Source organism: Ailuropoda melanoleuca, chromosome 7, assembly GCF_002007445.2.
Source record: "Ailuropoda melanoleuca isolate Jingjing chromosome 7, ASM200744v2, whole genome shotgun sequence".
NCBI lineage: Eukaryota > Metazoa > Chordata > Mammalia > Carnivora > Ursidae > Ailuropoda > Ailuropoda melanoleuca.
This window is the reverse complement of record NC_048224.1, coordinates 43,704,731-43,718,646: the sequence shown is the minus strand read 5'-3', so window position 1 is coordinate 43,718,646 and position 13,916 is coordinate 43,704,731. Positions and strand designations below refer to the sequence as shown.

The 13,916-nt window shown below is 41.2% G+C and overlaps 1 protein-coding gene across 1 annotated transcript in view; it reads left to right on the top strand.

Annotated features, from left to right (window-relative positions):
- Positions 1-13,916, top strand: part of ASTN2 (astrotactin 2) — an 877,356-nt gene that overhangs the window by 367,448 nt on the left and 495,992 nt on the right. Inside the window, exon 7 of the mRNA XM_034664390.1 lies at positions 13,035-13,202. Within this exon, the coding sequence (XP_034520281.1) occupies positions 13,035-13,202 (168 nt within the window). The remainder of the gene's footprint in view (positions 1-13,034; positions 13,203-13,916) is intronic.

The window sequence follows — 13,916 nt, the reverse complement described above, 5'->3', positions numbered from 1 at the left end:
TCAGGATGGTGGAAATGAGCGTACTTGGTCGGGCAGGCAGGAGAAAAGTGTGCATTTTTTTAAATGAAACTATTGTCTATGTCCCAGGCAGGACCACCATGGAACACAGCTCCAGGTGGCACCATCCACATGGGGTACAATTACTCGCAGAATTACCTGTGCTTACGTCTATGTACACACATGTATGCATATATACATGGTCACATGATTACCAGTTTTATGTACATATATGAAATAACCAAACATATAGATCTGTATGGGTAGACATTCAATTATACATAGAATGCATGGTTTGCTATGTTAGTTTTGTGTCCTGGAGCAGGACAACACAGAGGCCCTAGCCAGCCATGCTCCTACTCTCAGGCAGTTCAAATGCATTTTATGTAATGGTCATAGATTCTCTATGAAGTAAGTATTTCCATTGTACAGATAAGGAAATGGAGGAGGACTTGCCAAGATTAAATGATTGGTTCCAGGTTCACACAGCAGGTCAGTGCCTAGACTAGGATTTAAACCATACCTGTCTGACCCTGTAGTCCAGTGCTCTGCCTCCCCTCTGAGATCCTATCTTACTTGGGCAACTGATAGGGAAATTTTTCAACACAGTCGGACCCCATATCTGTGGTTTTGCTTATCCATCGTTTCAGTTACCCACAGTCAACCATAGTCCAGAAGCAGATGACCCTCTTTCTGATGTATCATCATCAAGTCAGTAGTAAGCTCACACTATGTCACAATGCCTGTGTCATTCACCTCACTTCATCTCATCACACAGGCATTTTATCATCTCACATCATCACAAGAAGGGCGATACAGTAAAGTAAGATATTTAGAGAGAGACAACATTCACATAAATTATAGTATATTGTTACAGTTGTTCTATTTTATTATTAGTTATTAATCTCTTACTGTGCCTAATTTATAAATTAAACGTTATCATAGATATGTATGTATAGGAAAAAACATATGTAGTGTTTAGTATTATCTGCGGTTTTGTGCGTCCACGATAGATCCTGGAATGTTTCCCCAGTGCATAATAGGGTACGACTGTATTAGCAAATCAGAGCTACAGGACCTTTGAGTTTCAGGAGCAACTATCTACACGTTCATTCAAGAAGCATTGATCTTAGATCAAAAAGAAATCCAACATTGAGATTGGGTTTGATGCATATATTCCCGATGAAGTCATGAAGACAATTAAAAAAAAAAAGAAAGAAAGAAAAAATTCCTAAATTACAAGCAAATAGTCACCTTCAATCTTTAACAATTCTTCTTTAAAAAATTAAATGACCTGAAGGAAAACAAGAGGCATTTCATGACTTTGTTCTTTTCCTCTGCTGCCTAGCTTGGTACCAAATTGTTATATCCCTGGGGAGAAAAATAATTTTTTGAAATCTCAACACTTCAAACCTCTTTCGTCCAGACTCAAACACCCCTAACTCAACTTTGAAGCAAGACCAGTGATACATAAAGGCATGTGGAATTTGGTGGCAATCCGTTTTAGCCAGACTTTGATCACAATTTGAAGTGGAGAAGATCTCAGAAAACAGTAGAAACACAATTGCCTGGAGGAAATCAAGGAAATCTTTATTTGGGGAGAGAAAACAAGGCTTTGGTACAGCTCTGTTGGGAAGTAACTATTTCTCTAACACAGAGCACTCAAAATACCAGTGACCTGCCCATCTCCATCCTTCTTTTTAAGGCATATTTGATGATGAGTCCTTCCATGTTCTTCTATGACATGGAACTCTCAAACTTAGTACCATTTGATACCACCAGTGATAGAGCATTAGCCTTGAGACAACTCACCTCCATGGGATCTATTCTTGATTGTCAGCATGGAATACTAAGACAAACTCTGAGCACTTGGGTCACCATACTTGGGCTCTGGCCTAGTCCCAACACCTTCCAGCTCTGTTGCCTTAGAAAGTCAGACCATCTGTGACCCTCGCCTCACTCACAGCTAACTGTAGATATTTAATTAATCCCAGTGGGATCTTGGGCACATCCCTCCCCCCCCCTTTTTTTAAAAGATTTTTATTTATTTATTTGACAGAGACAGGCAGTGAGAGAGGGAACACAAGCAGAGGGAGTAGGAGAGGAAGAAGCAGGCTCCTAGCAGAGAAGCCTGATGTGGGGCTCGATCCCAGAATGCTGGGATCACGCCCTGAGCCGAAGGCAGATGCTTAACGACTGCGCCACCCAGGCACCCCAGTCCCTTCCCTTTCTTAACCCTCAGTTTATCTCTAACTAGACCATCCATTCTCAATGAGGACAAGAATACCTCCAGAGATATGAAAATTGATTCTGGGGGCGAGGGGACCTCCTTTTGCTCTTTTTTTTACAGTACAGCAAAAACACAGTACATACATATGTACACAGCATATCTGTGATATTAAAGCTTCATGGATTGGGGGTGGTTGAGGAAAAGAGTGTCTAAAAAGACTCCTTCACAGGTGATAAGAAAAAAAAAATGCTGAGATCCTCTGGACTAAAGGAACTCAAAGTTTTCTAACCCTCTTTAAAATTAAATATATAACTTAGCTTCATAAAATTGTGATCTATTGCGTGATTGTTCTAAGAAGATTCTAATTTTAACCAAGTTTCTATCTTCTTCAGAACTTTAAAAATATAGTATTTGAACAAAAAGAGGCCGACCCTCTTTAAAATAGCCAGTGGAACTACTTCTCCATGTTTTCTTAGTTTTCTTCTTCTCTTTGTCATTTGCATCTCATTCACATGCTTCAGCAGGATTGCATATTCATTATAATCTGGCTGCCACTCCCTTGTCCACCCAATGATGTTCGAGTGTTTGGAACCAGGTCAGGCAGCAGACTGGGCATCTGTGGAATGGATGGAAATAGCCTAAGACTAGGGTTTTTATCCTGGGTTCTATGATCCCTGGGAGAAGGGAGCAGAAATCCATGGATAGAACTCCATTTCAGGTATTGGCTTCCTTTGTAATACCATGTGTTATATTTTATGCATTCAAAAACTTTATTCTGAAAAGCGATCCATAGGGATCCATGACAAAAATAAAGGTTAATGAGCAGGGCGAATGCTGGGCTTAAGAGGTCGTTGTTGTCAAATAAGACAGAATGAGTACATTAGTTCGCTAGGGCTGCTGTAGCAAAGACCACGGCTGTGTGGTTAAACAACAGAAATGTATTTCCTGGAAGTCTGAAATCAAGGTGTTGGCAAGGTTGGTTTCTTGGAGGACCTCTCTCCTTGGCTTGTAGGTGGCTGTCTTCTCCCTGGGTCTTTACATGGTCTTCTCTCTGTGGTTTTCTTTTTGTTGTTGTTGTGTTGTTTGTTTGTTTGTTTTTTGTTGTTGTTCTTTTATTATATTATGTTAGTCACCATACAGTACATCCTTAGTTTTCAATGTAAAGTTCCCTGATTCATTACTTGCGTATAACACCCAGTGCACCATGCAATACGTGTCCACCTTAATACCCATTACCAGCCTATCCCAGTCCCCCACCCCCATCCCCTCTGAAGCCCTCAGTTTGTTTCCCAGAGTCCACAGTCTCTCCTGGTTCATTCCCCCTTCTGTTTACCGCCCCCCCTTTCTTCTTCCCCTTCTTCTCCTACTGATCTTCCTACTTCTTATGTTCCATAAATGAGTGAAACCATATGATAATTGTCTTTCTCTGCTTGACTTATTTCGCTTAGCATTATCTCCTCCAGTCCCATCCATGTTGCAGCAAATGTTGAGAAATCGTTCTTTCTGATGGCTGAGTAATATTCCACTGTATATATGGACCACGTCTTATTAATCCAGTCATCTGTTGAAGGGCATCTCAGCTCCTTCCACAATTTAGCTATTGTGGGCAATGCTGCTATGAACATTGGGGTGCATATGACCCTTCTCTTCACTACGTCTGTATCTTTGGGGTAAATACCCAGTAGTGCAATTGCTGGATCATAGGGTAGCTCAATTTTTAACTTTTTAAGGGACCTCCACACTGTTTTCCAAAGTGGCTGCACCAACTTGCATTCCCACCAACAATGTAGGAGGGATCCCCTTTCTCCACATCCTCTCCAACATTTGTTGTTTCCTGTCCTGTCAATTTTTGCCATTCTAACTGGCATAAGGTGGTATCTTAGTGTGGTTTTGATTTGAATTTCCTTGATGGCTAATGATTTTGAACATTTTTTTCATGTGTCTGTTAGCCATTTTGCGTCCTAATCTCTACTTCTTATAAGGACCCCAGTCCTGTTGGATTAGGGCCCAAACCTAACGACCTCATTTAACCCTAATTACCTTTTGAAAGACCCCACCTCCAAATACAGTCCTACTCAGAGGTACTGAGGGTTAGGACTTCCAACATATGAATTCTGGGGAGGACACAGATCAGCCCAGGACAGGTAGACAGCACAGAAGAATAGGTTGAAGTTTTTCCAAGGAAAGGGGAAGAAAATGGCAGAAGGGATGAGAACTTTAAGAAGATCAGGAGGTGACAGCAGAGAGAAAAATGGCTGATGACTCTTATTAGAGATAGTTGTCAGATGACCCTCACCCTAACCTGCCCTGTGACTCTAGATTGCTGCTGCTCTCAGGGATGGAGAGCTCCCAGCCATCTGGGTTGTCTCTGCCCGTATTCACAAACCCTCAAACTGCTGTTTTTAAGCTCATGTTTGCAGAGTTTTGTCACTCACTTCTTAAATGGCTTTCAGTCGATGGCAGGTGGTGGGATGTATTCAAGGCTCTGTGCACAAGGGAGGGACGTAGGGGTGGGTGTACTTTCTATGGGCCTGTTGGGCTGAAGTTAGGTGGGCTTCTTAATTCTGCTTTGTCTTTTTTTTGTTTTCCATCCTGTGCCCCTGAAAAGACCTTTCTCCCAGGTCCAAGCCCCTGACAGATGGGATCATCATGGGAATACATGATGTAACATTAGGACATAAGCCCTTAATTATTTTTCACATATTCTCAAAGAATTGGAGGGGGGGGAAGAGCTGAATACATTTGGCCAAGAAAATTCCCTGAGCATCGTTTGTGAAGACCATGTTTCCACCACACGGCCTTTCATTCTTCTATTTCCCCTTCACCACTGTGACCAGAGCCGTCTTTTGAAATCTTCCATCCATGGTTCTCAGAGGTCTGTCTCATGATTCAAGGTATAATGAAAGGGATTTGCAGCTGCCGTCTGGCTCGCGAGGCAATTTTGTCTGGTGATACCTCCTTCTGTGGTATTTTTAGTTCTCATCTGTAGCGTTCTGTTTCTTTAGGGGCTGATATGCCTCTGGCTTTTCAGAGAACTCTACGGAGTGGCCTGAGCTCCCCAGCTCACCTCTGATCTATGCCGCACAATTACAGAAGCAGGCTTATAATCAATGTAATTGAAGATCAGAGTTAATGAGGACCTCCGTGCCCGTGCAGTCCCCTGAGCAACGCTGAGCTTCAGATGCTAGATAAGGAAACGATTGGGCTGAACTGAAAATCCATTTGGCTAATTAGATGATGTATATTCCCACAAGCCAGTGGGAGAAAAAATATATATATATATATATATTGAAAAATAAGGAAACATGACATTTTGAAGTTGAGATTTTGGCAAAGATTCATTTCAGAGTCACTTCTCTCTGGGGAGATTGATTTGAGCACAAAGAGGAATCTCAGAGCACCCAGAAAATGGGGGTACTTTTGATCCAAAGCCAAGAAAATAAAACAGGGTCCATTGGAAAACTAGAGATATATGAGACACATGGAATAATGCATTTCTATCCCTTTCCTGTGTATTTATTCTCAGAGTAATGCTAGAACTTACCCAGAGAGAGCTGCTTGCCACTCTTTGGCCTTACTGTGCTTGTGCTCTCTCTCTTTCTCTGCACCCCCTTATTCTCTGCACACACACACTCCCCAATACCTTCTGAACCTCCACTCTAGCCTAAGCATTATGGTGATTGCAGAGTGAGATAAGGCATAGTCTGTTTTCAAGAAATGTACAATCTAGGTGGGAGAATAAGAGAGGGGAAATAAAAAAAAAATCATGATTTGCCTTAGGTTTGCTAAATCTGAACTCCCTTCCTGGACTGTGAGTGCTTGGTGGACAGACACCATATTTTGCTCATCCAGAGGCTGGGACAGGACCCAGCACATAGTATGTGCTCTGTTTGGTAAATGAATAAATCTATGGATGAATGAATAGATCTATGACAGCATATATAGCTGGTAGTTGAGTGGAATATCTTGTACGTATGAGAGAGACTAAGAGGAGCACAAGCCAGATCTAAAGGTGAGCCTTAAGGGGCAAAGGCCACCTCAACTTTTGCCAAGTTCGTTGTTCTCCTTTGTATCCTTCAAGATCTAGCTTAAAGGCCATCTCTTCAGCGATTCCTTTCTGACACCCCTTTTTCCTTCTGCTTGTACTCAGAGATGCCCCTCCTTGTCAGGCAGTGCTTCTAACACTCTAGGCTGTATTATATCTATCTGTGCACACATTTGCTCTCCCTTGTTAGTTTGTAATTTTCTTGATGGATTCAGTCCATTTATCATTCTCTATGCCTGTTTCTTATGCAAGGAGGGACTTAATAAATGTTGGTTAAATGAACATGTGGATGAAGTCTCAGCAATTATGTTTTGTACAGTTACTTCTTCTCACTATCTGATGTGCATCTCCCTGCCACGTGTCCTTGCCCCTTCACATTGAATCCCTCTAGCATTGCTACTTTGATCATCCCCACTGTAAGCCTGTGGGCTGAATGAGTGCTCAGGAGCCATGATTGTCAGTTCAAGTTTTGGTTTGGGACTGGGGAGACACTGAAGCACTAATCTTGTATTCTGGCTCTCAGAGGATAAAAACAAAAAGACAAAACAAAGAAACAAAACCCTTTGGGATCAATGTGGAGGCATTCCTGCTTCACAGTCCCATGAAGTTACTTGGAATTCCTTCTAGTCAAGCACAGAACTCTGATTTCATTAATTCATTCAACAGACATTCTCTAACTCCTAGTATGTGCCAGGCATTTTACTCAGGGCTGGACTGTTAAGGACTAATGGATGAGTCATGACCTCTTCTCTATATGAAAGCACTGTCTATCAGAGAAAGCAAAAGACCTCCCACACTACAAGATAGACCCTAATGGGGGATGCATAGATGATTAGAAAAAAACCAAGACCACTATAGAGCTCAGCTTTGTCTGATAACCAACCAAAGCCTCAACTCTCAAGACAGCCTGGAATAATGGGCAGGTCTCCTCTTTGGATGCTGAAAAATGTAAAGTCAGTTTCTACTTTGGCCACTTACTAGTTGTAAAATTGGTTAAATCAGTTTCTCTCTGAACTTTATGTTGTCCTTCTGTAAAATGGTGGGAAATACCTACCCCAAAAGGCTGTTATAAGAATTAAGTGAACAGGATGTGTAACGTATTCATCCCAGGGTCTGGAACAGAGAGGGCATTCAAGGGATGGTAACTCCCTTCTGCCATTAAACCAACAGTAATCTTGGTAGAGGACCTTTTAAAAAAAAGTTGAAAATAACCTACTTTTGAGTCACTCCTTTTTAAAAAAATATTATTTTACTTATTTATTTCTGTGTGGGAGGGCATGCACACAAGCGAGGGGAGAGGGAGAGAGAGAATTTTAAGCAGGCTCCACGTCCAGTGTGGAGCCCAACTTGGGGCTTGAACTCACAACCTTGAGATCACGACCTGAGCTGAAATCAAGAGTTGGTAAGCAACTGAGCTACCCAGATGCCCCGAGTCACTCCCTTTCACAGAGACTCTGTTCTCATATTTAAGAGAGATCTGTTAGCCAGTATTGGATTCAGAGCTTTGTAAGTTTGTAAGACATTCAAATAATAACTAAAATGGCTCCTGCTAGTTACGATTTCACAATGTGTGCTGGGAGACTTCACATGCTGTAGCGGACATTGTCATGCCATGTTCAAATCTCTCATTAGAACATAGTCACTCTTCCCCCAGCTGCCAGGAATGTTGGCGGTCCACCACTTGCTCTGAATCTTCTTGGAGAAATATCCTTCATTAAAAAGGACCACTTCACCCAAGCCCATGTCCCTTCCCCGAGAATAGTCCACAGCCTCTGACTGGTTAATGTGGGGGTACAAAGGCCTGACACATTGTCTTGATTCAGGACAACTCTGAAGAACCATCGGAGGTCCAGAACTTCCCCCTGGGATCAGCTGAGGGCTTTTCTCCAACTGCATGGCAATTCAACTTCTCCTTCTGTTCAATTCCACTTGCTCATTTCCTTACCAGGGAACTCCCCGCATACTTCCTGCATGCCAGTCTCTGCCTTTGAGTCTCATTTCTGGTAAACCTGACTTAAGATACATTCATTGTCTCATTTAATCTTTATATCGACCCTATGAAGGAAAAATCCATAACCACATTTTTCCTGGGAGATGACTGAGGACTTGTCCAGGTTTCAGAGCTTGTGAGGAACAGAGGGAAGATCTGAATACATGTCTTGCTCTCTCTCTTCTCTGTATCACTGCACTGTGTAGCTTTCCTGAAGCAGTGGGATTAGCCAGACTCAGCCCTGGGACACAATTCAATATCCATCCCTCAGTCTTTAGTGAGAATAAATACAAGAATTATCCATTTAAACAGCATGACTGTGCTTTTTAAAAGAAAAATCTGTGGTTGATACTGATGTTCGGTGCCTTGCACAGGGACCCATGTGACATGTTTCTGCTCGGGCTTAGTTCCAGAGGGGAAAATATGGCTTTGCGGATAGATTTGCATATCTTCCCTTGCCAGAAATTTGAAATATGGAATCCAGCAGACTTCTTCTTCCTCTTTTTTTTTTTTAATTTGCTTTAGCTGCCAAGGATTTTAAGGCCAACTTCAAATGTGGTCATTTCCTTATCTCTGAGCTTGATGCTATCTATCCCTTAGGCTTTTCACATAGAATCCTTTTTTCATCCTCACCAAAAATCATGTTGTCCACTGCACTTCTACTGAGGAACTCATTCTGTAGGATGATAGAAATCACATCATCTGTGTGAGTTAGAGAAGATAATGTTGGCTGCCATGCTGTTATCCTTTTTAGGGAGTCTTAGGTCCTCAGGGCATTCAGGTAGGGTCTAATGTGATCCTGCCTCCCTGGCTGTTGCCCTTTGGACCGCAGCTAGTCACCAATCAAGAGGAGCCCAACCATTGTGGTCAGCCAGCAGGGTCCCTTGTCACCTGGCAGAGAGGTTGCTGTCAAACCCATATGATACCCAGTAGCTGAGTTTCTCTTGGAAAAATTTAAATGGCATACATGGAAAGATTTCATTGATTGATAGTGAGGTAGAGAGAAGCAAAGGCCCAGAGAGAGGCTGAGTCATGTTATTTGTGAAACAATTTAAGATTTCCTGCTGCTGAGGTCTGTAGACCTGCCATAAATCTAGAACCCTCCCCAAGTCCGGCATTGTGGAGCTTGGTCCTAACTGAACTTTTTGTTTTTCCTTTTCCCTTGTGAAATTTGACCTTTACTATGTTTTTTATGTACATTTTCTCTGTTTTTATTTTTTTCATTTATCAAGTTTTTTAAAACTTCAATTTCAGTTTAGTTAACATAGACTGTTATATTAGTTTCAGGTGTACAATATAGTGATTCAGCAATTCTATACATTACCCAGTGCTCATCACGATAAGTGTAATCTTTATCCCCATCACCTATTTTTACCCATTTCCCTACCACTTCCCTTCTGGTGGCCATCAGTTTGTTCTCTATAGTTAAGAGTCTGTTTCTTGGTTTCTCTCTCTCTTTTTTCTTTGATCATTTTTTTTCTTTCTTAAGTTCTACATATGAGTGAAATCATGTGGTATTTGCCTAATTTTGCTTTATACACTCTAGCTCCATCCATGTTGTTGCAAATGGCAAGATTTCATTCTTTTTTAAGGCTGGGTAATATGCTACTGTGTGTGTGTGTGTGTGTGTATATATATATGATATATATATATCATATATATATACATATATCTTCTCAATCCATTCATCTGTCGATGGGCACTTGGGCTGAGCAGCTTTCATAGTTTGGCTATTGTAAATTATGAATTATGTTGCAATAAACATGGGTTGCACATATCCCTTTGAATTAGAGTTCTTGTATTCTTTGGGTAAATACCCAGCAGTGAGATTGCTGTATCATAAGGTAATTCTGTTTTTACCTTTTTGAGGAGCCTCCACTGTGTTTTCCACCGTGGCTGCGCCAGTTTGCATTCCCATCAACGGTGTAAGAGGGGTCCCTTTTCTCCATGTCCTTGCCAACACTTGTTGTTTCTTATGTTTTTGATTTTAGCCATTCTGACAGGTGTGAGGTGAGATTTCATTGTGGTTGTGATTTGCATTTCCCTGATGATGAGTGATGTTGAGTATCTTTTCATGTGCCTGTTGGCCATCTGTATGTCTTCTTTGGAAAAATGTCTGTCTGTGTCTTTTGCCTATTTTTTAATTGTATTATTCATTTTTTGGGTGTTGAGTTTTATATATTTTTTATATATTTTAGATACTAACTCTTTATCAGGTATGTCACTTTCAAATATCTTCTCCTATTCAGTAGGTTGCCTTTTAGTTTTGCTGAATATTTCCTTTGCTATGCAGAAGCTTTTTATTTTGATGTATTCCCAGTAGTTTATTTTTGCTTTTGGTCCCTTTGCCTCAGGAGACATACCTAGAAAAATGTTGCTATGACCAATGTCAGAGAAATTACTACCTGTGCTCTTTTCTAGGATTTTTATGGTTTCAGGTCTCACATTTAGGTCTTCAATCCAGTTTGAGTTTAATTTTGTGTATGGTGTAAGAAAGTGGTCCACTTTCACTCTTTTGCATATAGCTGTCCAGTTTTCCCAACACCATTTGAAGAGACTGTCTTTTTCCCATCATATGTTCTTTCCAACTCCATCAAAGATTAATTGACCATACACTTATGGGTTTATTTCCAGGTTTTCAGTTCTGTTCTATTGATCCATCTGTTTATTTTTATGACGATACCATACTGTTTCGATTACTACAGCTTTGTAATATAACTTGAAGTCTGGAATTGTGATGTCTCCCTTTTCAAGATTACTTTGGCTACTCACAGTCTTTTGTGGTCCCCTACAAATTTTAGGATTATTTGTTCTAGTTCTGTGAAAAATGATGTTGGTATTTTGATAGGGGTTACATTAAATCTGTAGGTTGCTTTGGATAGTATAGACATTTTAACAATATTTGTTCTTCCAACCCATGAGCACGGAATGTCTTTCCATTTCTTTGCATCATCTTGAATTATTTTCATCAGCGTTTTATGGTTTTCAGAATACAGGTCTTCCACCTCTTTTTGGTTAAGTTCATTTGTAGATATTTTATTGTTTTTGGTGCACTTGTAAATGGGATTGTTTTCTTAATTTCACTTTCTGCTGCTTCATTATTAGTGTATAAGAATGGAACAGATTTCCGTATATTGATTTTGTATGCTGTGACTTTACTGAATTCATTTATCAGTTCTAGTGCTTTTTCGGTGGCATCTTTAGGATTTTCTATATATAGCATCACATCATCTGTAATTACCAATTTGGATGCCTTGTATTCCTTTTTGTTGTCAACTGTTGCGGGCTACCTTTGTGTTTTACTGCATACATCCACTCACCATTTGTACCCAATATGCATCCACCCTGAACAGGCTTCTCTTCCTTGCCCTTGAAGAGTGTGTGTGTGTGTGTGTGTGTGTGTGTGTGTGTGTGTGTGTGTGTGATGTAATCCATATATGTAGGTATGTGTTCATGTATGTATATATGTACATAGATGTTTATATATGTGTGTACAAATATATGTATATTAAGGGGAGTATTTTAGAGCATAGATTGCAAGGTAGGGTCTTTTGTTTGACTAACACAAGCTTTTTTTTTTTTTCAAGATTTATTTATTGATTGATTTGAGAGAGAGAGCGCACACACAAGCAGGGGAAGGGACAGAAGGAGAGGGAGAGACAGAGAATCCTGAAGCAGATTCCCTGCTAAGCCGGGAGCCTGACATAGGGCTTGATCCCAGGACCCTGAGATCATGACCTGAGCCAAAATCAAGAGTCAGCTGTTTAACCAACTGTGCCACCCAGATGCCCCTGACTTACACAAATTTAAGAACAATTTTAAATCATTATTTCTAAATTGCTTGATTACAATCAAAATCTGAATTTTCAGCCTCTTTAAGAAAACCTGACATTCTTGTACCACTGGCTTTTAGATCCATTTGGCAAGAGCTGGCTGGAGCCGGCCCACAGCTACTCCAGTCTGATAGAACCTGCAGTGCCAGGCCACCCCAAACTCCATCGTTCTCCAACATTAAGGCATTTTCTATGGTATAAGTGTGGCTTTTTTTTTCTTAGAGGTGGTATGGATTTCTTTGAATCTCTCTGTCCCCATACCTCCCTCTGTCTCTCTCTAACTGAATAAAAAAAAAAAAAAATCTAGGCCAGGAGGCCAAGAAACTGCTTAGCTAGTCTTTCCCATTAATATCACACACCTGGCCCCTGTGGGCATTAATGACCCCTGTTAGGGGTGGAGGTTGGGGGAGGATGCCTGGGTGACAGGGGTATTAGCACTTTTTTTTTTCTTTCAAATTTTAATGTTTAAGCATTCTTTACTAGGACAATTCAAGCCCCTGCTAAGCATAGCATTTTATCTACATTAATTTATTCCATTTTTACAATAACGAGGTGGGTTCCATTGATATTCCTGTTTACAGATGATGTCACCAAGGCCCAGAGGCATTGATTGACTTGCACAAAGTCAATGGCAATTAAGGGTGAATTCTGGATTTGAACCCAAGTCTCTATTGGTCTTAAGGACCCGACTTCTATCCACTAGGCTGAACTGTCTCTGTGTCCAATTTGTCTCTTTCTCTCCTGGCTGCCAATACCATGACTAGCATATAGTAAAAATGCTCTGTCAATATGGGTAGACGAGTGAGAACAGGGGTACTGGGTGGACGGATTGCTTATACGCACCTGTCTGTGTTCCTGGCCTGCAGCATCAGCAGCAAGACACATCTGCATCCTGCAATGGGGGAGAAAGTAGCTGTCTTTCTCTCTGTTCACCCACAGGGAGCAGCTTTGTGGTGAGTGAAGGGAGCTACCTGGATGTCTCAGACTGGCTAAACCCGGCCAAGCTGTCCCTGTATTACCAGATCAACGCCACCTCCCCGTGGGTGAGAGACCTCTGCGGACAGAGGACGACAGATGCCTGTGAGCAACTCTGCGACCCAGAAACTGGTGAGCCGTGGGCTAGGCTGGGGATGGAGGGAGGGAGGAGGCGGGCTGCAAGATGGCCTGCATGCCTTGTACCTGAAGATTCATGGCTTCTGAGCCATGGACAAGGGGTTTTACCTGAAGGCCCTCAGTTACATTGGCAGTTACACTGTGTGCTGCCATCACTGGGCCAGGGAGAAAGTTCTACAAAACCACAGAATCCCAGAAGTAGAAAGGACCACAGAGAGCATCTGATCTAGTTTCAGCAAAACAAGGTATCTAACAACATCAGGCATCCCTGAGCTCAGATCCTATCTACCTCTTACTAGCTTGGTGTCCTTTGTCATGTTTTCTAGCTTTGCTGAGATATAATTACATATAACATTCTGTAAGTTTAAGGTGTATGCTGTGATGATTTAATATGTGTATATACTGTGAAAAGATTACCACATTAAGCCTCATTAACACCCCCATCATTTCATATACCTTTTTTTTATGGTGATAACTTTTAAGATCTACCCTCTTAGCAATTGTCAATCATACAAAACATCATTGTTAACATTTCAGTATGTTGTACATTAGATCCCCAGGACTTACTCCCCTTAAATGGGGAGATGTTGGTCACAGGGTACAAACTAGCTGGGTTTTCTTCAGAAAGACACGTCCTCTCTCTGAGTACCAGAGAAAGAATATAGCATCTAACCCACAAGGCTGTTGTTAGGATTAAATGAGATAATG